The 21,788-nt window shown below is 30.5% G+C and overlaps 3 protein-coding genes across 7 annotated transcripts; all 3 read left to right on the top strand.

Annotated features, from left to right (window-relative positions):
* The first annotated feature begins 2,826 nt into the window (after positions 1-2,826).
* Positions 2,827-7,730, top strand: LOC127247148 (uncharacterized). 4 transcript variants are annotated; one of them, XR_007837815.1, is made up of 5 exons: positions 2,827-3,528; positions 4,343-4,460; positions 4,545-4,794; positions 6,666-6,734; positions 7,395-7,730. XR_007837815.1 is itself a non-coding variant. In XM_051268883.1 (4 exons), the coding sequence occupies exons 1-3, from the start codon at positions 2,948-2,950 to the stop codon at positions 4,770-4,772; spliced, it is 927 nt and encodes a 308-aa protein (XP_051124840.1). In that variant the 5' UTR covers positions 2,827-2,947; the 3' UTR covers positions 4,773-4,794; positions 7,395-7,730. The 4 variants fall into 4 exon arrangements, 2 of the variants coding, with proteins under 2 accessions (XP_051124840.1, XP_051124839.1); XR_007837814.1 differs by having other exon boundaries at positions 4,545-4,799; XM_051268883.1 differs by lacking the exon at positions 6,666-6,734.
* A 2,655-nt stretch (positions 7,731-10,385) lies between these two features.
* On the top strand, positions 10,386-14,446 carry LOC127248133 (uncharacterized). Its single transcript, XM_051270352.1, has 8 exons — positions 10,386-10,634; positions 10,918-10,973; positions 11,066-11,190; positions 11,612-11,771; positions 11,926-12,335; positions 12,434-12,928; positions 13,035-13,134; positions 14,110-14,446. Exons 1-8 carry the CDS (start codon positions 10,566-10,568, stop codon positions 14,243-14,245), a joined length of 1,551 nt encoding a protein of 516 aa, XP_051126309.1. The 5' UTR covers positions 10,386-10,565; the 3' UTR covers positions 14,246-14,446.
* A 1,942-nt stretch (positions 14,447-16,388) lies between these two features.
* On the top strand, positions 16,389-20,488 carry LOC127247600 (uncharacterized). Of its 2 annotated transcripts, none has more exons than XM_051269524.1 (7): positions 16,389-16,407; positions 17,488-17,858; positions 18,214-18,441; positions 18,534-18,888; positions 18,980-19,104; positions 19,204-19,339; positions 20,117-20,488. In XM_051269524.1, the coding sequence occupies exons 2-7, from the start codon at positions 17,515-17,517 to the stop codon at positions 20,354-20,356; spliced, it is 1,428 nt and encodes a 475-aa protein (XP_051125481.1). In that variant the 5' UTR covers positions 16,389-16,407; positions 17,488-17,514; the 3' UTR covers positions 20,357-20,488. The 2 variants fall into 2 exon arrangements, with proteins under 2 accessions (XP_051125481.1, XP_051125480.1); XM_051269523.1 differs by lacking the exon at positions 16,389-16,407 and adding an exon at positions 16,777-16,898.
* Positions 20,489-21,788: the final 1,300 nt, after the last annotated feature.

The raw sequence follows: 21,788 nt of genomic DNA, 5'->3' as shown, positions 1-21,788 counted from the left end.
GTTTTAGCTTGAAATTTTATTTTTTTTTTTTTTATTTTTATGTGAGATATGAAAATTTAATTTGTTAATATAAAGAATAATATTTTTTGTGTTGAACGTTGATTTGTGAGAGAATAAAATATATATTATATATATATATATGTGGTGACAAGGGGCGGCAGCGGAGCAATGGTGTCGTTCTGATTGTATTATTACTTTTTTAAAGAAAATTTAATAATTACTTTAGAAATTTCGAAATTATTTTCAATAGTTTCGAAAAAATTCCGAAACTATTTAAATGGTTTTGGAATTTCTAGACTCTACAAAACAGCCCCGAGTTGTGGCATCTGTACCAATTTGAGTCAAATTCTGATGCTGATTAAAAATAGCTTAAAATTCAAAGTAATTTTTGGATACTAATGCTTTTTTTTTTTTTTTTTTTAAATAGTGCGAAAGGAGTACTATTTATATTAAAATAATATTTTATATTTGGACGATTGAAAGTAGCAAAATCAACATTTACGGAATAGATAAGTAGTCCATCAAATTATCTCAGATATTACTGTTTTGTTTACTTATAAAATTTTACCTTTAATTTTATTATTTTAAATTTTTTTTTCTCTAAAAATATCAAATCATACATTCAAATTTTATTTATTTTATGACATTAAAATCTAATTTTGTATTCAAAATACTACTCAAATTATTATTTTAATTTAAAATTTTATTATTGAAAATCAAAACTCAAAACCAAAAACTCATAAGTAAACACACCTTATGTTGTTAAATAAAGAAATATTTCACCCGTTAAAACTAATTATGTAACTTTATTTCGGTATGAAATTAAAAAATAGGAAAAAAAATCATTTTTGTCATAATATAATCAAAATTCATAAATTTTGGTCTCATTAATTTTGGTTCCAATATAATCAAAATTCATCATTTTTTGTCCAAATATAACCAAAAACTCATATTTTTTGTCCTAATATAATTTTTTTTATTTTATCAATTTTTGGCCAAATATAACCAAAATTAATCATTTTTTTGTCTCAATATAATGAAACTTTATTTTTTTGGTCCAACCGTCAACAAGCCGACGGAAAATGCTGACGTAGACTTGCAAGATTGTGCAATTTTTTCAAATATAAATATAAAGTTTGATTTCTTTTCACGTCACATTTTTCGTGGGTTTGTTGACGGTGGGACAAAAAAAGAAAAAGTTTAAATATATTTGGACCAAAAATGATGAGTTTTGGTTATATTTGGACCAAAATTGATAAAAATTTTATATTTGGACCAAAATTGATGAGTTTTGGTTATATTGAGACCAAAATTGATAAAATTTTTATATTGAGACAAAAAATGATGAATTTTGGTTATATTGAGACTAAAATTGATAAAATTTTTATATCGAAATTAAAATTGATAAATTTTGTTTATATTGAGAGTAAGAATAATTTTTTTCCTAAAAAATAATAGTAATATTTTAATATAAAAGTAGAGTGGGTAAAAAATAAAATAAAAACATTATAGGAAAGCTATTAAAAAATTAATAAATATGAATGTGATAAGTATAAAAGGTAACGACAAGTTATTTATTACTTGTTAAAGTAAATATGATAAAATTATTAATAATAAAGTTATTTAATATAAATAAATTGTACATAATAGACAACTAAATTAAAAAATAACATAATTATAGCAAATGGATGAAGTATTAGATATTTTAGGGGAGTGTTTGTTTGGAGGATTGGTTTAGACATTTTATTTTTTTTTTCCTGAAAAAACATCAAATCAAACACCTATTTTTTATTTTTATATTATACTAAAAATTAATTTACATTCAAAATATCACATCAACACCTATTTATATCACATCATACAACTATTCAAATTCAAAATTTTTACTATTCAAATCTCAATTCAAAATCCAAACCCCCCGAACAAAGACAATGTGATTCAAAATATTGGATATCACTTGAATATTATTTTTATTTTGAGTTTTTTTTTTTTTTTTTTTCATAAATAGGATTGTTTTGTGCATATATGATAACATATTCCAATTGTACAATATCATTAAATGTTATTTATTATTATTATTATTATTATTATTAGAATAAATTGCATAATATTTTTTTTTTATTTCAAGTGTAAATATACAATATTTTATATTTTATTTATCGCATAAAAAATTGTATTAAATTAAAATATACATAAAATATTTTATTCTTTTAAAACTTGTTTAATTATAAACACACATCTAATGATATAAATTTTATATAAATAAATAAATAATGGAATAAGCCTTCATTTTATAATTTTTATGTTTGTAAAAATGAGATAACAATTCATTAAAATATATTAAATAAATAATTAATAAATTATTTAGTTGTTTATTTTTTTAAAAAAATATTATTTACGATATTTTATTTGTACAAAACTTTAATTAAATAGTGCATTTACAATCAAATAGTATTAATTTGTACAAAGAGTTGTGTTTTATACATAATTTAATTAAATAAAAAAATCACAAAATAAATAAAATATTGGTTAATTTTTACATTTTTATTAAAAATTATGTGTATTTGTTTAATAAAATGATTTAAAATAATTTTTTATATATAAAATATAAGAAATTAAGATAATATATTATTTCTTTTAAAAAATAAATAGAATACACCCAGGAACTATATAATTTACTTTATTTAGTTATTTTTATTAAAGATGTTTTTATTACATCACACCACGTAAGAGCGAGATATCCACCTATTCCTATTTCTTATACGGATAATAATGAAATTCAAAAGTAGCGATTTTAGAGTATTCTTGGCAGAAAGCGTGTTTCTCTAAACCCCTAAACCCTCAATGCGCGATCCTCCAATGGCGGAAGCTGAGCAGCATTTCCTCCTCTCCTCAAGACCCAAAGCGGCAAAGCCCTCTGAATTGAAGAGAAATTCCCCGAAAGACGATGCTTAAAGCAGTCTGTGGCCGTCATCTCGACGCGCATGTCAAAATTCGAAGTCCCGGCCGCTGGACTCCTAATCCTTCGGATTCGTTCGCATTTTCGCTTACTCCATTCTTCCGACGGCGGAAATTTTCGTTTTCAGCTCAATCCGTTGAAGAAATTGAGATCAACAGCCGGGAAAACGCACAGCCGCTGAGTGCTTTCTTCACAGGAGAGGTCGGGCTTTCGAAGAAAACAGGAGAGACTGCGGTTAAATTAGAAGGCGATTGTGCAAAGTTAAAGGGTAATTCGAGTGTGAAAATTGGGCCTCGGCAGAGCTTGTCAGCGTTGTTCTCCAAAGGGAAGAAGGAGAAGGAGAAGGAGAAGGAGAAAGAAGTGAAATTCGTGGATCCAGTGGTTCACTCGTTGGTTTCTCCTGATATGCAACTGTTTGCCCGACATTTGTACCTGAGAGGATACTTGAAGGGTGCGAATTTCATCGGAAAACAAGGATTTGATTCGACTATCTTCCAGGACAATTACGCCATAGGTTTCTTGAAGTATGCTGCAGTGAACTTTGGAGAAGATCACGCGGAGATTGCCAAGTAAGAACTCATCCATTGATACGTTAATATGCTTGTAGTTTTTGTCCACAATAATTAATACGTGAAAAAAATAAATTTGATTGTGTGCTGGATTCTATTTGATTGCATAATTGTGTCTTAGTTGGTGCCCAAACTAAAATTGCTGTAAATTGATGTTTATTCATATCAAGGGATTATTGTCAAACTCTGTCGAACTATTGTTCCCTTGAGTTATAAATATCTTTGCACTCTGATGTCAGTTTGTGCATCTATTATTGTAAAATGCTACATTATCCTAGTTTGGATGAAAAGTATCGAAAGAAAACGAAAAAAAAATTGTGTGTGTATGTGCACAGTTGAGCTGTGTTCCGATGAAAGGAGTTGTGGTTCAATTTCTCATTCATTATGCTTTTCGAAACATGAACCCCCAGTTTTAGAATTGTAGACATATTTTCGAACCCCTTGTTTTAGAACCGTGGTCTTATGTCTCCCTTTAAGCATGATACTACATCGTGTAGAAAATACAAACTTCCTCTTCAGAGGAATGGAAGATCTTGAAAGGACATGTTAATAATTGAATTTAAAAAGGATATGTATCTTGACTCAATATATACATACAATATACGGCCCATGTAGCTCCTCAGTCCTCATAGTGGAACTGGAATAGAGGCAACATACATGCGTGTGCACGTGTTAAAGGATGTGCGTGGGTGGAATTAAATTTCTGTTTTTACCCTGCTCTATTGACATGAATATTAACAGAACTTCAAATTCATTCTTAACGTTATACACGTTCTGTCAGGTTTTTATGACGTATTCTGCATTCTTATGCCAGATGGTTATCCGCCAGCGAACTGAAGAAGATAGCTCTCTTTGGTTGCCCAACCCTTTATCGAAAAAATGTTAATGCAGCTAAATATTTGCGCTTGTTCTTTAACATCGAGGAACATGAGGTAAGTTAGTCTTGAGAACCTCCATTTTTATAGATCAACTGCTTTATATGGTTCAGTCATTCAGTGATTCTCTTGTTGTTTTAGGTTTGTCAAAAATGCACATTGAGAAACACGTGCAAGCATGCAGACAAGAAGCCTCGAGGTGATTCCAGCAAATTCAACTTGGCTACCGTGAACCGCATCCTCACTGCCTATGCTTTGGGCCCAATTCCTCAAGAACTGGTAGTGTCTAAAGAAATTAGGGAGTCAATAAGTCGATTACTGAAGGAGATTATAAATCTCAGTCAAAAGGATCATGAGGGTGCGCGATAACCCATGCACTTATCAGCATATGGTGAGGTAATTTTGTTTGCATACTTGTGAAATAAATCAATGAATTTAATGCATTTATTTATATCATTCAAAGCTGTTAGTTAACTAGGCGACTCTTTCCATCCATGTCAACTTATAGTCTCGAGAATTGACCAAAACTGCCTTGATTTTATTGATTTGGAGGCTTTCATGTTAGATATTGGCTTAAAACTTCTAACATCATGCTCATTATGCGCAGTCATATTTACAGCTATGTTTTGGATGAAGGTGTATCTTGACCACAGATTTAAACTTCATAGGTCATGAACTTTTTTGAGTTTTGTCTCAATCTGGGTTTCCCTGTTTCTGTGGCTTATCGATTATATCTGCCAGAATAGAGAGTATGCTTCATGAGTTTATTTTTCACAAAAGAAAGCTTAATTTCATGGCCTAACTTAAAAATGGAGGTTTTTAGTTACATGTATGTGGAATGGAACATATTTTGAGTGGGCTCTTAGTATGCAAAGAATTGTACAATAGTAATTATTGAAACCAGGGGTATGCTTGTTTTATATGATCTAATTTTTTGATACGTACCAGGTTATGTATCAAGTGATTATCATTTGTCCTAATTATTTATTGTAAACATGGAATTTAATGAATAGATTAATTTATGGATTTGATAATATGCTGAATTATTTTTAGAATTGTGATGTGGAATGGCATCAAAATCAAATGAATAATGTATAAAATATATTGAGCCACATATTTATGTGTTGAATTATGTAAAACATCAACACAGTGTTGGATTGTTGAACCTCGGTATAATATGTCAAACCATAATTTAAACGTGCAAAATCAAGTTGTCAACTTGTTGAACGCTTTTACATTGAATTACAAAATTGTAGTCTAAGCTGAACTGCATAAGAAAATTACCAAACCATGGTATAAATGTATAAAATGCATAATGCTGAACGAAAAAATAAAATAAAATGTTGAACTATATAAGAATATACCGAATCAATCGCAATTTTTGGTTAAGTTCAGCATACGGTCCGGATCAGTAATTATTAGTGGACAAGACTACTAAAATCTAGTGTCAAAGTCTGAATTGTGCCATGTTTTTATTTTTATTTTTGATGATGTATTTTTTTCTCTTGGCCATCCAAGAAAGTGTTACTTATATCTTGGGGTTTTGGGTTTTAATTATTTTCAAATAAAAATTGGTGCTCATGTGATATCTTTTATATGTTAATGAAAAATAATAGATTGAATAATGTAACAACAAAAAAGTGAATCTAGATTAAGAAACTAACTGGATTTATACTTAGACTTCAATTGATCACCGGATGAAAGCTATAGTCAATAATAGAGCTATATATATCAGATGTTCATAGGTCATTGATTTGTATTGCATCCGGCGTGATTGTAGCTTAATCACTAGCAATTTTCTCTAGTGAATTCGACGATCACACTTGTCATTCATTCGAGTATTCAGATTGCTAATCCCTCTTATTAGGTTTGTGTTTACATCTTACTTACATTTATTTAGATCGCTACCAACTTTAATTATTTGGTGTTATTTGTTAGAGAAGATCCTACTAACTACTCAGCCTTTGAACAGGAAAAGCTTCAGTAATAATGAGTATAAATCTCAATTTTAATCTTTAGAAGAACCTGCACCCACTGTCCACTTCATATCCCTTAATCTTTTGTGACTCAAAATATACACAAACATACTCTCATCACATGGATCAAATATAACTAATATTTTTAGACTGCTTTTAAGTGTCCAATTTACGTTTATGAATAATCATTGTTTTCTTTTTGAGAGCACACTGATGTACACTGAGTTACCTTAGAAAAATTAAGTGGGAAGGAAACAGAAATAATAGCAGCTATGGTCAATAACAGGGGAACAAGGAAGGAGAGAAGTTTCACCATGAATCTGTTCATTCTGTATATGGGAATCAATCCTAGAAAGTAAGTAGGCTGGATTGCTCTTTTAAATAAAATTAGATCAGTTTATATTGGCCAATTTCTCCAATTTTCGGCAATAGATCGTAACTATCATGAATTCAGAACTTGTGATATAGTGAACCAAGTAATGCAACAATAGAACTTTTGCAAGCATATCTACTTACCTGCAAATTTTTTAATGATTTTGTTCATGTTGGAAAATCTTGTGTCGAGGCCGCCTGCAGATGCTTGTTTATTCCACCATGATTGACATAAGTACTTGTATATTTTTGGCTAGAACTGCATGAGTAATATGTCTTTGGAGTTTTGTTTAAGCTTGACGACCACTAGAACAACTTGGGTTACGACTAACCATGCAGCATGTCTTACTAAAACAGTAAACTATTTTGCATCCTGATAATTTGGAATATGCTCATCCAATTTTTGTGCTTGATGTGTCATTGGAAACCTTATGATATATACTTGTATGCATATGAAATATCAGCCTAAATGAAGTTTGCATAAATTACTTGTAATGCTCATATGGTCTGTTTTGCATAATCAATGGCATGGTTATATTGGGCACAAGATATGTTGTACAGCCTTTTTGGGTTGCGATTTGTGTGCTCAATGTAATATGGATTGTGTCGTGATTTTTTATTTACTTACTTATTGATGATTTAGGAATCTGCATCCGCATTGGAAGGTTCAGCCTGCAAAGAGATGTCGGGAGTTTGAATTCGTGACTTTACGGTCGCAACTCACAAGTTTACCCTCACGCACTACTAAACGATCTCTCGTGTGTTGTGCTTATTGTGCGTGGGGGGTTCTTATTTTGTCGATAAGGTATCATGGACGACTACTTGTGCCATTAGACAAACTAAAATGGAGGATTGAATTTTGAGTTGAGGTTTAAATAGTAAAAATTTTGAGTTTAATAGCTGTACGATGTCATATAAATTGATATTGATGTGATGTTTGAATGTAAAATTAATTTTTAATATCTTATAGAAAATGGAAAGTAGATATTTGATTTGATATCTTTTGGGAAAATTTTTTTGATATTTTCAAACTTGTTTTGGTCGTATCAACAAACTTGCACAGTTATTAAAATATATTCTCTCCATTCCATTGGTTTTTATTTCACTTTTGTAAATTTTATTTCCTCTGTATATAAGGCTGTCACATTTACGTTTATTAACATTAAAAATCTATTTATATTTGTATAATTTTTTGTATAAATATCATATTAATGGAAATATTTTTTGCAATACTATATTTTAATATAATAATTAATATTTAAATATGAACGAAAAAAACTAAATGAAACCTAAAATAGTATTAAATTCAAATAAATTTAATAAATTTAAATTAATTTAATTAATTTCCTAATATATAATGTTATACTAGAATTTATTCAAAAAAAAATTACTTATATTTTTTTTCAATAAATAAATATTTTTATCTATATTTAACATTCTTCTTTTTTATTATAAAATTAGTTTATCTTAATTATATATAAATAAGCATATTTTTATTTAATTCTATTATTCAAAATTTTATTATTTACAAAATGATGACTATATTACGATATATTTTATTAAGATATAATATTTAAATATATATTCTAAATTTATTATATATTAATTTTTATTTTAAAATTACAACAATATTAATCCTATAAAAAAAATAATAAAACAATATTTTAATTCAAATCATTAACTAATTGAATTTTATTACTCTCTCCGTCCCATATAAAGAGTAAAGGTTATTTTTTACGTAGATTTTTTAATATTAGTATTATATTGGATTGTAGTAAAAAAAATGAAAATATCCTTATTAGTATTGTGTAATATAAAGGTAGTAACATTTGTATAATATATTGTAACTTAGAAGGTATTTATTATTTTAGGTAGGTAGTACAATTATTAAATTAGGGAATGGTAAATGGAACCCTTCTTATGGGACAGAGGGAGTACTTTAAATTAAAGTGAGACATTTGAATCGAGACAAAATGAGTATGTTGGAAAGTGTTTTTTTTTTTTTTTTTTTTTTTTTTTTTTATATCCACCTCCAATTTCAATTACTTGAGCTACTTAGCTGAAATATATACTCCATCCATCATCCAATTGTATGTTTATTTGAAGAGTACGAACTTTAAAAAAAAATAGATAAAAATATATATATATATATATTTTTTACTTTTTAGGCTAAATAAAAATAATAACAATAATAATATTTTTTTACTAAAAAAATGAAATGAATACCCTAGCAAGAGTAATCACTTATAATTGTTGGTTGACTCACGTTTGTAGATAAATAAATAAGTAGTGCATATTAAATTTTTTAGATTAATCTATCGTTTACATCATTTAAATTTATTTTTCATTTGTATATTTGCAATTTCATTTTATAGTATGACATGGTAATTTCTACTCATAATTTGTTATTGAATGTCAGAAATTTATACCTTTATAATCATTTCAATTTTGCTAATGCAGTCATTAATTTTTCACCAATATTTTCAAGCTCTTTGACTATAATTGCATATTCTTTGTCAATCTGTATTGAATGCTAAAAAAATTATGAGACATGATAGCAAACAAATATTAGTGTAACAAAAAGCAATAAAACAATGTCGTAAATACAATATTGTTTGAAATTACATTTTTCTTGCTCTTTTAACACAACTTCATGTTCTTCGTGTCTTTTCTTTGATTGTCCTCTTCAATCTTTGACCATATTTTATTGCTTGTAGAGTTAATTTTCATCAAAATTGGCAACAGTGGTTAGAGCAACCAAAACTTGAAACTTTTCGCGCATTTTTATTCTTCGTTGTGGTTGATTATTTGATTTGCTACTTGTCCTTGCCTTTTGAACTCTAATTGGAAGCTTCAGATCAATTGCAACAAGACCTTATAAATCTAATTTTTGAACCTTTTGCTGACAAATTACTCCCTCCGTCCCATGTAATATGGATGTATTACCGTGGACACGGGAAATTAGGTAAAGTATAATTAGTAAGTAATTAAAAAATGTATTAGTAAAAATAATTATTATTTAGTAAAAATAATTATAGATTAAGATTAAGATAAATAAATAGTGTAATTAAAATTAAAAAATTATAAAATTTAAAATTTAAAATGCGAATAAAGTGCATAATTATATTTCTAAAAATAGAAATTACAAGTTATGTGAGACGGAAGAAAATAAAAAATAGGGACAAATTATGTGGGACGGAGGAAGGGAGTAATATTTATATGTATGACTACGGACTACAATCAATATAGGTGATTGAAAAATAGATTTAAAATGTATGTATAAAATATTATTATGGAGTCAAATTCTTAAGCATTTCTTTCTCATTTTCTATAATTATTATAATTTGATAAATACACTATTTTTTTTTATTAAAATCATTATTTTAATTTTAATAAAAGATAAAATATTCCTTCGTCCTATTGAAATGTTATTATTTTTCATTTTCGTTCGTCCAAAATAAAGTTATTATTTCCTTGCTATTACCTGCGTATTTTTATTTTTTTTATTAGAATCTAATATAGTACTAATATTAAAAAATTTAAATGTAAAAAACAAAGGTCACACTTTCACTGGAGCGACGGAGAGAGGGAGTATATATGATCCCATTTTTATTTGAAAAGGAGAATCCATTAACCACGTGCCGTAAGGTTGATCTCACGTGAAAATAGACTTCCATCCATCAACATGGCTTTGCCCTAAATTCCCAAATTGCGGACAGTGGCGGGAAATCGAGAGTTCTCTCGAGAGGGAAAACCCTGCTGAGTGCCAGCAGCCGTGGTCGATCCGACGCCTCTCTATCACACCCAACGGAAGATGGCAGAAATCGAAACCCTAGGCATACTCGACGAAATTCAATACATCGTCTCCGATAAACTTCAAGTGGTAAGCCCCACGCCTCCAAATTTCTCCAATTCGTCAATTATTTGTGGGATAGAAGCTTCATCTTTTGGATATGTGTTTTGAACAATGGCTATTTGGTTAAATGCAATGGTTTGTCCTAACTTTAACTTATGCTAGAGAGTCCTACATTACGACGATCGTGCTAGAGGGCTTGCTGTGAAAATTAGATTAATTTGCAATGTTGCTTTATGCTATAATTTTCTTGCTCTACCATCGCTATTCAATTTTTATAGTGAAATTTATTATTTTTATTTTTTAATTTCAGGTGTCCTACAAATGGCTTAGTCGAAATTTTTTGGTTTCCTCTGATGCTGCGAAAAGGTAACCGGATTCGTGTACCCCAAATTAATTTTTGATGATTGTATGCTATTATAATTTGGTATGATTATTGTGTTTGAGGGAACTTTTTGTAGGCTGCTGCAAGAGTTTGTTGAAAAGTATGGGAATGGTTTAGAGGTGATTTACACTCTCTCTGGGTGGTTGAAGAACAATCCTTCGACTTACCATATAAAACTTGTTTCCAAGAATAAGCTTTCAGGTGGTTCCTTAACCTTACTGTTCAATAAAACTGCAAAGTTGCATAAATAAATTGTATAAGTGAATATTTCAAAGAAAATTGTAATGTGCATGGTAATCTCAGATTATTGTTTTGACCATTAGCATTGAATGATTTATTTATTTATTTTTTGGGGGCAAGTTTTCATTTGCATTTGGATGTCCTTGCTAATGTTTGACTATAAAGTAATTGTAGTAGATTTTGGTATTGTAGGGTCTTTATAAGTTAAGCCTGTATTTAATTTTAGATTGTATAAAAATTTTGTGTCTCTTTTGATTATTATGCTTAAGTTGGTGTTAAGGAATAGCCTTATTCATTGCTTCTTAACAACTTAATCTATGTGTAAAATCTGAGAAACTGTTCACCATAACTACTTATCTTTTTGTTTGTTTAAATTTTGCAGATGCAAAGCATGAGTTTAATGGAGATTGCTCCATTCAAGTCTATAGTGTGCAGGCCTCTCTTCCCAAAGATCCAGCTACACTTTGGAATCAAGAATTTGTTCAAGCTGAAGACCTCTTCAAGCAGCCTCAAACAGCTGATAATTGCTTGCGAGATAACAGGTCAATCGCCTAGGCTCAAATTTTCTCCTGTATTTAATTGTAAATTCCATTGAGTGATATTGTTGGTAGTTTATCTTCTTTCACGATCATTAGATTTGTTATTACACCTTCATGCAAAACCTCCTTTCTGTTTTAAAATCTATTTCACTCTTAGGTTCTGTGGAGTTTCAAATTCATTTGTTAAGCGAGTTTCTGGAGAGGCATCTTCAGGCAGTAGACCCAATCAAATAAAGACTGAAGGAGCCTCGGATTTGTCTAAAAGTTATTCTACTCAGACAGCTGAGACTGTCCCACAACCTTTACAGAAAAAAGTTCAGCAGTCAAGCCCAAATGTTAGCGGCATTGGTAACAATGTAAAACCTGATGTGAAGCTTGAACATGGGAAAGGCAGCCAAAATAAAGAAAAGATTTCTCCTTCGCTTCCGAACAACCAAAAGGGCCAGACTGAAAAAAAACCTTCTGGTACTGGAAATTCTTTGGCTAACATTTGGGGCCGTGCATCTGCGAAGTCCAAACCTGACACTCCTTTAGCGCAAGCTGACAATTCCAAAGCAAACTCTATTGGTTAAACCCTTCATTCTTGTATATTTCTTGTAAAGATACAAGGTAATTGTGTATTGTCTTAGTTTATCTAAATCACGTCTTCTCATCTAATATCTCAGCTAGTGCAGAAGGTCAAATTTGTGCTCGTGAATCAGCTGAATGTGGGAGCAGCGATGAAGAAGACCGAGATTTCACTGTACACAGAGCTTCTAATGCTGAAGGCAGTAGAAAGAGGAGAGTTGTATTTGATTACTCAGATGAGGAAGACGAGTACCAAAATGCAGTAAATCTAGCATCACCTGATCCTCCGAAAAGATCTACCCCTCGTTCAGATAGTTTAAAAACATCTGGCCTGGAGAACAGCTTAGGTTTTGAGGAGAATGAAAATAAACCAATGATTAATAGAACAAATGAAGATGATGCAGGAGCTATCCAACCTTTGGGAGAAAAAGTTTCTGCTGCAAACAAGGACAAGCAGGCCAAACCTCCCACTTCAGAGAAGGCCACAAGCCATGTTCCCAAAATAGAGGCTAACGTGAAAGACACCGCAGCTGATGCTGTGCCTAAACGAAGAAAAGTGTTAAAGAAGAGGATTGATGAACGTGGAAGAGAAGGTGATGTTTCTAACTTTCAATTTTATCGAGGATGTGAAATGAGTTGCTAGTCTATTTCCATGTCAATTATGCTGTTAATATTAACCTAATTTGTACGTGTACCCAGTTACTGAGGTTGTGTGGGAGGGTGAAGAGCCTGATAGAAACACCATCAGTAATTCTTCAAAGACTTCTGATACCAGCTCAGCGAGCAACACTATTCACAGGTTAGACACATGGGTGCTGGAAACATTATATATGCCTTTTCTTGCTTCAATTGAATGATATTATTCTTACAACATTAGTTCCTTGTTGAGGTATATTTCTTGATTCCCAGTCATTTCATTTAGTACGGTTCAAAATTATTATATGTATGTTCTCCATATGACTGGAATACATGCTTACAATTTGAGGAGTGGAAAAAGCTTTAAAGAATTGGACCTCCTTACTTTGCATTGGAAATTTTTATATAAACTTTGCATGGATTTCCCATAATTAGTCGAAGCTCTGACACACTGCTTGGATGCTCACACATCACAATACAGGAAATTTTTTGTACAAGTTGTAAAGTCGATACAGAAATTTTGCAACCTAGTGGTTCATGTATAAATTTATGATGTTCGTTATGCACAGTATGGTGCTTGAAGAAACCTTGCTTTGTTCAATTGTATTTCTAGAATGGTTTTGATGTGTCGTACACTGTTCCTTTTTGATAATTTTACAGTGCGGGCATAGGGTTTTTGCCAGTATTACTTGGGAAAAAAATTAATGTCTGGAAAGTTATAGCAATTTTAACTTTGTTATATTTATATGAGTAATATATGTTAATGTAATTGAACTTATGTTTGGGACTTCATGTTTTATATGTATATTCATTTGCTTAGAACATAACATAGTCCAAACTTTTGGAACTAAAAATATTCATTTCACTACTGTCATAAAACTCTCGAGATAACCTGATTTCACTATCATCATTGAGAAAATAGCCAAAAGGATCTTATGTTAGTCCAAAACCACACAGAACAACCTGACGTGCTAGGCATCCTGCTTGTTTGGTTATCCCTGCTCTTTATACTATCCTAGAAGTGTCCTAAAATCGACAGTGTTTATCCAGCTATCGCTTCCTTTATAAGACTCTACTATTTTATGCTGTATTATTATACTGACACTTTCCGATCATACAAATGTTCTTGTATTAATAGGCCACCAGTAGCTAGAAAATCACCTGCAATTGGAATCGGTGCTCCTGCAAACCCATCAGGGAAAGGTGGAAACAAAAAAGGCGGAAATAAGGATCCAAAGCAGGGGAATATCCTATCATTCTTCAAGAAAGTTTGAGGTAATGAAGGTGTTATTGATTCGCTGCGGTAAGTGCCAATTTGATATTGTAAAATCTCTCCTTAATTTTGTAAGTATGAGTTCACTTCTCTTGCTGCATTTAGTTCAAATCTGTCGAATCTGAATCTGAATTGATGAGATATTACTGTTTCCATCTCAAAGGGAAACTTGGTCAACTTTTTCTTTTTTTATTATTCTGGATTTGGCTGTGTAGTAACTATTATGTTGCTTACCTGGTTCATCAATGTTGAACACCGATCTTTGGCGTCGTGTGACACGACTATAATTGGTTTCCCATTTATAAAACTAGAGTGTCTCAGTTGAATTTTGGGTCGACTTTATTCGCAATGCTGACCAGTTATGGAGCTAAAGGATTTGCTTAACAAGGGAACAAAAAAGAAGGATGGAAGTAAGTTAAGTTTAGAGCATACACAATGCCTTTCTTGTTTTTTAATAAATAAAATAAATTTTATTGATTGAAGCCGCAGTTATATTTAATTCCTTGTGTCCATACTAGTGTGTTCAATAATAATTCTTTGGCAGAATTCTTGTCATAGATGTTTACGGGATTCTTTAGTTCAGTAAGAGCATCCGCAGGAGAGGCGCCACATCATAATTCTTTTTAAGAAAAAAAAAAATTAATATAATCGTTATTTTTAGTATCTCTGCAGAAATGTTGGGAAGATGTGATTCCATTGCCATGTGTCTTAATTTAATTGGATGCATGATACTTAGGTATATGTATGTATATATATAATATATATTATATATGTTTTGTTTTTGTAATTTATATTGAATTTATTGTTATATTTAAATTTTGTAATATTTTTATAATTCATAATATTTTGTATTCAATATAAAATGATACCAATATTGAATATATTTTATCAATTTGAAATTTAAAATATATAAATACAAATATTATATAATTCTATCGAACAAATCAATATTAATAATTAGCCAATATTTTATATGTTATTTTTTATTTAACCAATAATAATTATAACAATATAAATACAAATTTGATATTAAAATTAAAATTTAAAAGTAAATTAAAACTAAATTTAATTAAATCATAAATGATAGTATAACTTTTTTCCCATAATATTTTAATAAATTCAAATATTGACAAATAATAATATAATATAATAATTAATACTAAAAATTAAAACTATAATTAAAAAATAATATATATAATATGAAAATAAAAATTTATTAATAAATTAGAATGAGTATGTTTGTTGTAAATATAAAATAGAAGATAGTATCTCATTGCCGATGGTCTAAAGGCTAACTTTTTTTTTATTTTATTTTGAAATGTGATTCAATATATAATTTTGTGAGCTATATATATATATGAATTATAATATTGTTATTTGTATTCATTTGATCAAATAGAGAAATTGCAATAATATGGATATGCATTTCTTTCGTATCCAGCAACTAGCTTATAACGTGTTATACACATCTAATTTTTATATTAATTTAATATTTTTATAAATAATACTTATAGTTTTTTTTATATATATAAAATATATTATTCAAATAAAAAATTAATTTAAAAAATAACATATACAATAAAAATTAAAAAAATAATAATAATTTGAAAATAAATAAAAATAACAAATTTGGTAATTAAGAAAATACATACGAATAAAATTACTAGTATTATATCCATATTATAACAAGTCCGACATTAATAGTATTATACTCCAACATTAATACTATTATACTCCCTCCGTCCTAAGTATTATGTCCACGTTGCCCGTTTCTGTCCGTTCCACATTTCATGTCATTTTTTTATAAAAATAATTATATACTTTAATCTCATTTAAAATTTTTTAATTTATTATTTTTTTAATTTTAATTAAACTAATTAGTTATCGTAATTTTAATTTATAATTATTTATATTATAGGATAATTATTTTTACTAATACATTTTTAATTATCTACTAATTATATCTCTCATAAAATATCGTATTTACGGTACAGCAGTCACCGTGTATTATAGAACGGAGGGAGTACTACATTATTTTGTTATTATAACAATTTAATAAATACATAATAATTTAATTATAAATATAGCACAATTCAACCCTAATCAATAGATTAGACATCCACAATTCCACTGTTCCACAGCCGCCGCCGCCGCGCGCACAAGGTTCTTCTCTTTCTCTTCTCTTTCTGCGTCTTCTTTCTTCTACAACTATTTCCTTTCTTCCTTCTTGTTCGCCGTCGCCGCCGGCCTGTTCAAAAAAAATTACAGATAATGGTCGAACCGTCCCTTCAACCGGTAACCTGAGGTTTGAACCGACGGTTCGCGATTTGACAAATACGAAACCGAATCGTAGTAATAGCGGTTTCGTTCGAACCGAACTCAGTTTCGATTTGAACCCGCCGGTTCGAAAAGCTGCGGAACCGGATGGGCCAGTTAGTCTGGATCAAAACAATTTCAATTTCTATGTTAATCTATTAAAATTTTATTGTTAAAATACGTGGCTTATTTTGATTGGATAAAACATGTCATCATTTTATTATAGAAATATAAAAAGAAATAAGAGGAAGAACAAACCGTCTATATAAATAGAGAGAGGGAGGGGGAGAGAGGTGTTGAGCCTAAGTAAATCACGTCGTCTGGGAGACCGATACAGGGTTTGTCAATTTCTTTCACAGAGATATTTGGATGTTGTGTTTTTTCAGATCTGTCCGATGCAATTCTTTTATGTGGAAGTTCGGTTTAAATTTTGCTTTTTTTTGTTCGTAGTAATTATATTTTGCGGATTTGTTTTTGTTGAATATCTAGCCGTCCTTGATAGATAGGAAGTAGATCATATGTATAAGTTATGATTTGAAGCCCAGATCTGCTAGCATCTACTTCCGATTCATTGTTTTCATTGATTTTTTCACAAAATTTTGCATTGCGGATCTTTCTAGGGTTTATTAAAAGTTTGTTTTTGTTCGCGATATAATCACACTTTTTTTTTTTGTAAGTTTTTGGTTTGGATTTATTGGATACTTACTGGTTCATACTATTAAGCACAGTAATTTATGTGGAATCCCTAAAAAAGATGCACCAAATTTTAATTATTTTATTTTATTATTATTATTTTTTAGTAATTTTGTTATTCATAACATTTTGAATTGATTTGCTTTACCATTCTAGTTTTACAATGTTGTGGAATCTTGAATATTGTTTATTCTAATATTTCTTAAGAGTTTTATATTTGCAATGTGATTGCAGTGATTCGAATTGCTTGGTCAACGCAAAATGGGAGGAGGATTTAGAGTGCTTCATCTGGTTCGCCCGTTTCTCGCGTTCTTGCCTGAGGTTCAGAGCGCAGACCGAAAAGTTCCATTCAGAGAGAAGGTTATATACACTGTGATATCTCTGTTCATTTTCCTGGTCTGCAGTCAGCTGCCATTGTATGGCATACACTCCACCACAGGTGCGGATCCATTTTATTGGATGCGTGTTATTCTCGCCTCGAACAGGGGTACAGTTATGGAACTTGGAATTACACCTATTGTGACATCTGGAATGGTCATGCAACTTTTGGTGGGTTCAAAGATCATTGAAGTTGACAACAATGTGCGGGAAGATCGTGCCCTTCTGTAAGTATATCAATAGATTTTCTAAGTTCAATTTTGTGCTTTTTGATAGTTTTATCTGAATTGAATCAATTATGAGTCCGAAAACACTTTGTATATATGATATTCTTGTATGTAGAGTGGCTAATATAACATGTTATAACTTTTTCAGAAATTCATTGCGTGATTGAGATTTAACTTTCATCGTTGATGCTATTGTATGGATTTATGCATGATAGCTATTGGTTTGGCTGAATTTTGTTTTGCATTTCACATGCTGCATCAAATTAATTCATCAATTGTTTCGTCGTTGATGATTTTTTCTCAATTAGTTGGCCTTCATGAAGATAATTAATATATCCTTTCTTTTTTGAAACAGAAATGGTGCACAAAAGTTGTTAGGCATATTGATAGCTGTTGGTGAGGCTGTTGCATATGTTCTTTCGGGAATGTATGGCAGTGTAAGCCAACTTGGAGTTGGAAATGCTATCCTTATAATTCTGCAACTCTGCTTTGCTGGCATCATTGTTATTTGCCTGGACGAGCTTCTCCAGAAAGGATATGGTCTCGGATCCGGTATTTCACTATTTATTGCCACCAATATTTGGTAAGTCGGTGATTGATATATTTATTCCCTGTTGTTTTATTTTGGTTAAGACTATCAATGTTTATTTGGCTTGAATTCTTCTTATTTAACAGTGAGAATATCATCTGGAAAGCGTTCAGTCCGACTACCATTAACAGTGGCCGTGGAGCTGAATTTGAAGGAGCTGTTATTGCCTTGTTTCATCTGTTAATAACCCGTACAGATAAGGTTCGAGCTCTGCGAGAGGCATTTTACCGGCAGAATCTTCCTAACGTGACAAACTTGCTCGCCACTGTCTTGGTCTTCCTTATTGTTATCTACTTCCAAGGCTTCCGTGTTGTTCTGCCTGTGAGATCAAAGAATGCCCGTGGCCAACAGGGTTCATATCCGATTAAGCTGTTCTATACTTCGAATATGCCCATCATTTTACAGTCTGCACTTGTATCCAACCTTTACTTTATATCCCAGGTAATTAACTTATACTGATTTTTTTGAATGAATCTAGGCGATGAATTTCCTGAGTTCGACTGAGGTTCTAAAATCTTTTGTATTTCAACAGTTGCTTTATAGGAAATACAGTGGAAATTTCCTAGTCAATCTTTTGGGAAAGTGGAAGGAATCTGAATACTCGGGTCAATCCGTCCCTGTTGGTGGTCTTGCTTATTATATAACAGCACCATCGAGGTAAGCTTGATTCTTGACTTGTTTCTGTTTCTGTTATCATAACTTGTTTTTTCTGGAAAAATTTCCTCAACTATATAAGTGACTGCTTGGGTTTTGCAGCTTGTCAGATATCGTTGCCAATCCATTCCACGGACTGTTTTATATAGTGTTTATGCTATCAGCATGTGCTTTATTTTCAAAAACATGGATTGAGGTCTCAGGATCCTCAGCTAAGGATGTGGCTAAGCAGCTGAAGGTATGTTAATAGGCATTTAATCAATCATATTCAAAATCTTCCTGATACAAAAATGAGCCATATTAGTTTTCCTTGTTAAGATAATATTTGCCAATTTTCTCTAGGGTATATAATGAAACAATTTCTTAGTTCGGAAGCACTTTTGTACTGTTTTGGGTGATACAACAGTTTATGTTTTTGTTATTTGAATAATTAATACCTTCTTTATCCATCAAATTTATGTTTGTTTTCTTGTCCACAAAAGATATGAACTTCTCATTTATAAATAGTAATTTTCACACTTCTTAATCCTTAAACATTATATTTATTTACAATGATGCCACTACTACTCACTCATACATCGAGCAATTTTGTGGATGGAAAGTGTTGTAAATAGTGATTTTTTAGGGAGTAATATATTGATCGGTGCAGTACCATATAGTTACTCTGTCATCCAATGTCTGCCTACTTTTCGGCAAATAGTGATTTTTTGGGTAGAAGTAATATATATTGATTTGTGCAGTACTATATAATTACTCCGTCATCCATTTACGTGCTCATACTTTTGGCCACACGATTTAACCAAGTGTGTATTTTTTGTACTTTGGATGACGAAGGGAATACTAGATTGTGGTGGTTAGAAGCACTAGGTAACGAGTTTGCACAGTTGTGTGAATAATTTTGAAATCAGTGTACTCATTGAAATTTAGAGTTGGCCATGAGAAATCTGCAGATTACTTATCCTTTGTCTATTTGAAGCTGCATCTTGATCTTGACGGTGTGCTCTAAACTTGCCAGGAACAACAAATGGTGATGCCCGGCCACCGGGAATCAAATCTGCAGAAGGAGCTGAACCGTTACATCCCTACTGCAGCAGCGTTTGGGGGGATCTGCATCGGCGCGCTGACAGTGTTGGCTGATCTGATGGGCGCAATCGGTTCGGGGACAGGGATTCTACTGGCGGTCACAATCATTTACCAGTACTTTGAGACATTCGAGAAGGAAAAGGCCTCGGAGCTCGGCTTCTTCGGGTTCTAAGTTAGACACTTGAACTGTGATGGACTTAATTAGTTTGTTGTTGTCTAGACAATTTTCAGTTTTGGTAAAGCAAGTGAAGAGGAATTCCTATGAATTAATTATATATGCTCCACAGAGATTCCCAACACTTCAGTTTTTTCTTGTTTGTCAATTGTTTTTTTTTTTTTTTCAAAGTGATTAAATTATACTCCCGCAATATTTAAAAATTAGGTGATATGATGGAGAGAGAAATATATATATATATATATTTTTTTTATTTGTACAAAAATAAAATATTTCAGAGTGTTTAGGATGGAGTACTGTTATATGGATTTAGGTTTTGAGACTCAGCCAGCACGCAGATATAAATAGGGATGACATACCTATGGAAAATATAGGTCGATACCGATACCGTATGACTAAAATACATACCGGTATCGTACCAAAAGTTTCATTATATTGAATTTTGGTATATCGAAATTTTTGGTATGGTATCGATATATATCGTTTATACCGAAAATTTTAATTTTGGTACGATCGATACCGATATATATCATTTATACCGAAAATTTTGATTTCGGTAGATACCTACCGATTATACCGAAAATATAATTTTAAATTTCAAAAAATATTATGAAAAAATAATTTAATAGTTTAGATATTTCCAATAGTTTAGATATTTTTTGTTATGATTTTAAAAAATATTAATAATTACATTATTTAATAAAAATAATATCGCTACGGTATCATACCGAAATACTCAACTTTTCGAAAATTCATACCGATATGGTACCGAAAACTTTGGTACGATATCCATACCGTATCGAAATTTTCAATATTTTCAACACGATGGGGTACGATAAGTCGATATTTTGGTATGTTTCGGTAAATTTATCCATTCCTAGATATAAATAGCGAGTTGGACTCTCTCTCTCTATATATATTTATTTTTAAAAAACCCGCATTATTTGTTTGTTTGGGAGTTTGGATTTAAATATTAAAAATTTTGAATTTGAATAGTTGTATGATGTGATATAAATAGGTGTTGATGTGATGTTTTAAATGTAAAATTGATTTTTAGTATAATATAAAAAATGAAAATAAGTGTTTGATTTGATATTTTTTAAGAAAAAAAAAAGATGAATAGTGTATTTAAAATCTAATCCTCAAACAAACACACCTTAAGTATAATATATATATATAAATAGATAGATAAATAACAATAATATATAAATATATAGATGCATATATATGTACGTATATACGAGGGGTGTATGTATATAAATTGATACTCCCTCCGTCCCATATAATTTGTCTCTATTTTCTATTTTCGTTCGTCCCACGTAACTTGTCCTTTCTATTTTTGGAAATATAATTATACACTTTAATCGCATTTTAAATTTTAAATTCTATAATTTTCTTAATTTTAATTAAACTTTTTACTTATCTTAAT

The sequence above is a fragment of the Andrographis paniculata genome, unplaced genomic scaffold, assembly GCF_009805555.1.
Source record: "Andrographis paniculata isolate CXL003 unplaced genomic scaffold, ASM980555v1 Contig32END, whole genome shotgun sequence".
In the NCBI taxonomy this organism is placed as follows: domain Eukaryota; kingdom Viridiplantae; phylum Streptophyta; class Magnoliopsida; order Lamiales; family Acanthaceae; genus Andrographis; species Andrographis paniculata.
This window is presented reverse-complemented; position numbering and strand designations above follow the sequence as displayed.

Bases quoted from the DNA above. Each gene is read 5' to 3' on its own strand.
- LOC127247148 (XM_051268883.1), top strand. From the start codon at position 2,948: ATGCTTAAAGCAGTCTGTGGCCGTCATCTCGACGCGCATGTCAAAATT. The intron at 3,529-4,342 runs GTAAGAACTCAT...TTCTTATGCCAG, and splicing joins GATCACGCGGAGATTGCCAA to ATGGTTATCCGCCAGCGAAC. The intron at 4,461-4,544 runs GTAAGTTAGTCT...TTGTTGTTTTAG, and splicing joins TTAACATCGAGGAACATGAG to GTTTGTCAAAAATGCACATT.
- LOC127248133 (XM_051270352.1), top strand. From the start codon at position 10,566: ATGGCAGAAATCGAAACCCTAGGCATACTCGACGAAATTCAATACATC. The intron at 11,772-11,925 runs GTCAATCGCCTA...TTTCACTCTTAG, and splicing joins AATTGCTTGCGAGATAACAG to GTTCTGTGGAGTTTCAAATT. The intron at 13,135-14,109 runs GTTAGACACATG...TTGTATTAATAG, and splicing joins GCGAGCAACACTATTCACAG to GCCACCAGTAGCTAGAAAAT.
- LOC127247600 (XM_051269524.1), top strand. From the start codon at position 17,515: ATGGGAGGAGGATTTAGAGTGCTTCATCTGGTTCGCCCGTTTCTCGCG. The intron at 19,105-19,203 runs GTAAGCTTGATT...TGGGTTTTGCAG, and splicing joins TATATAACAGCACCATCGAG to CTTGTCAGATATCGTTGCCA. The intron at 19,340-20,116 runs GTATGTTAATAG...TAAACTTGCCAG, and splicing joins ATGTGGCTAAGCAGCTGAAG to GAACAACAAATGGTGATGCC.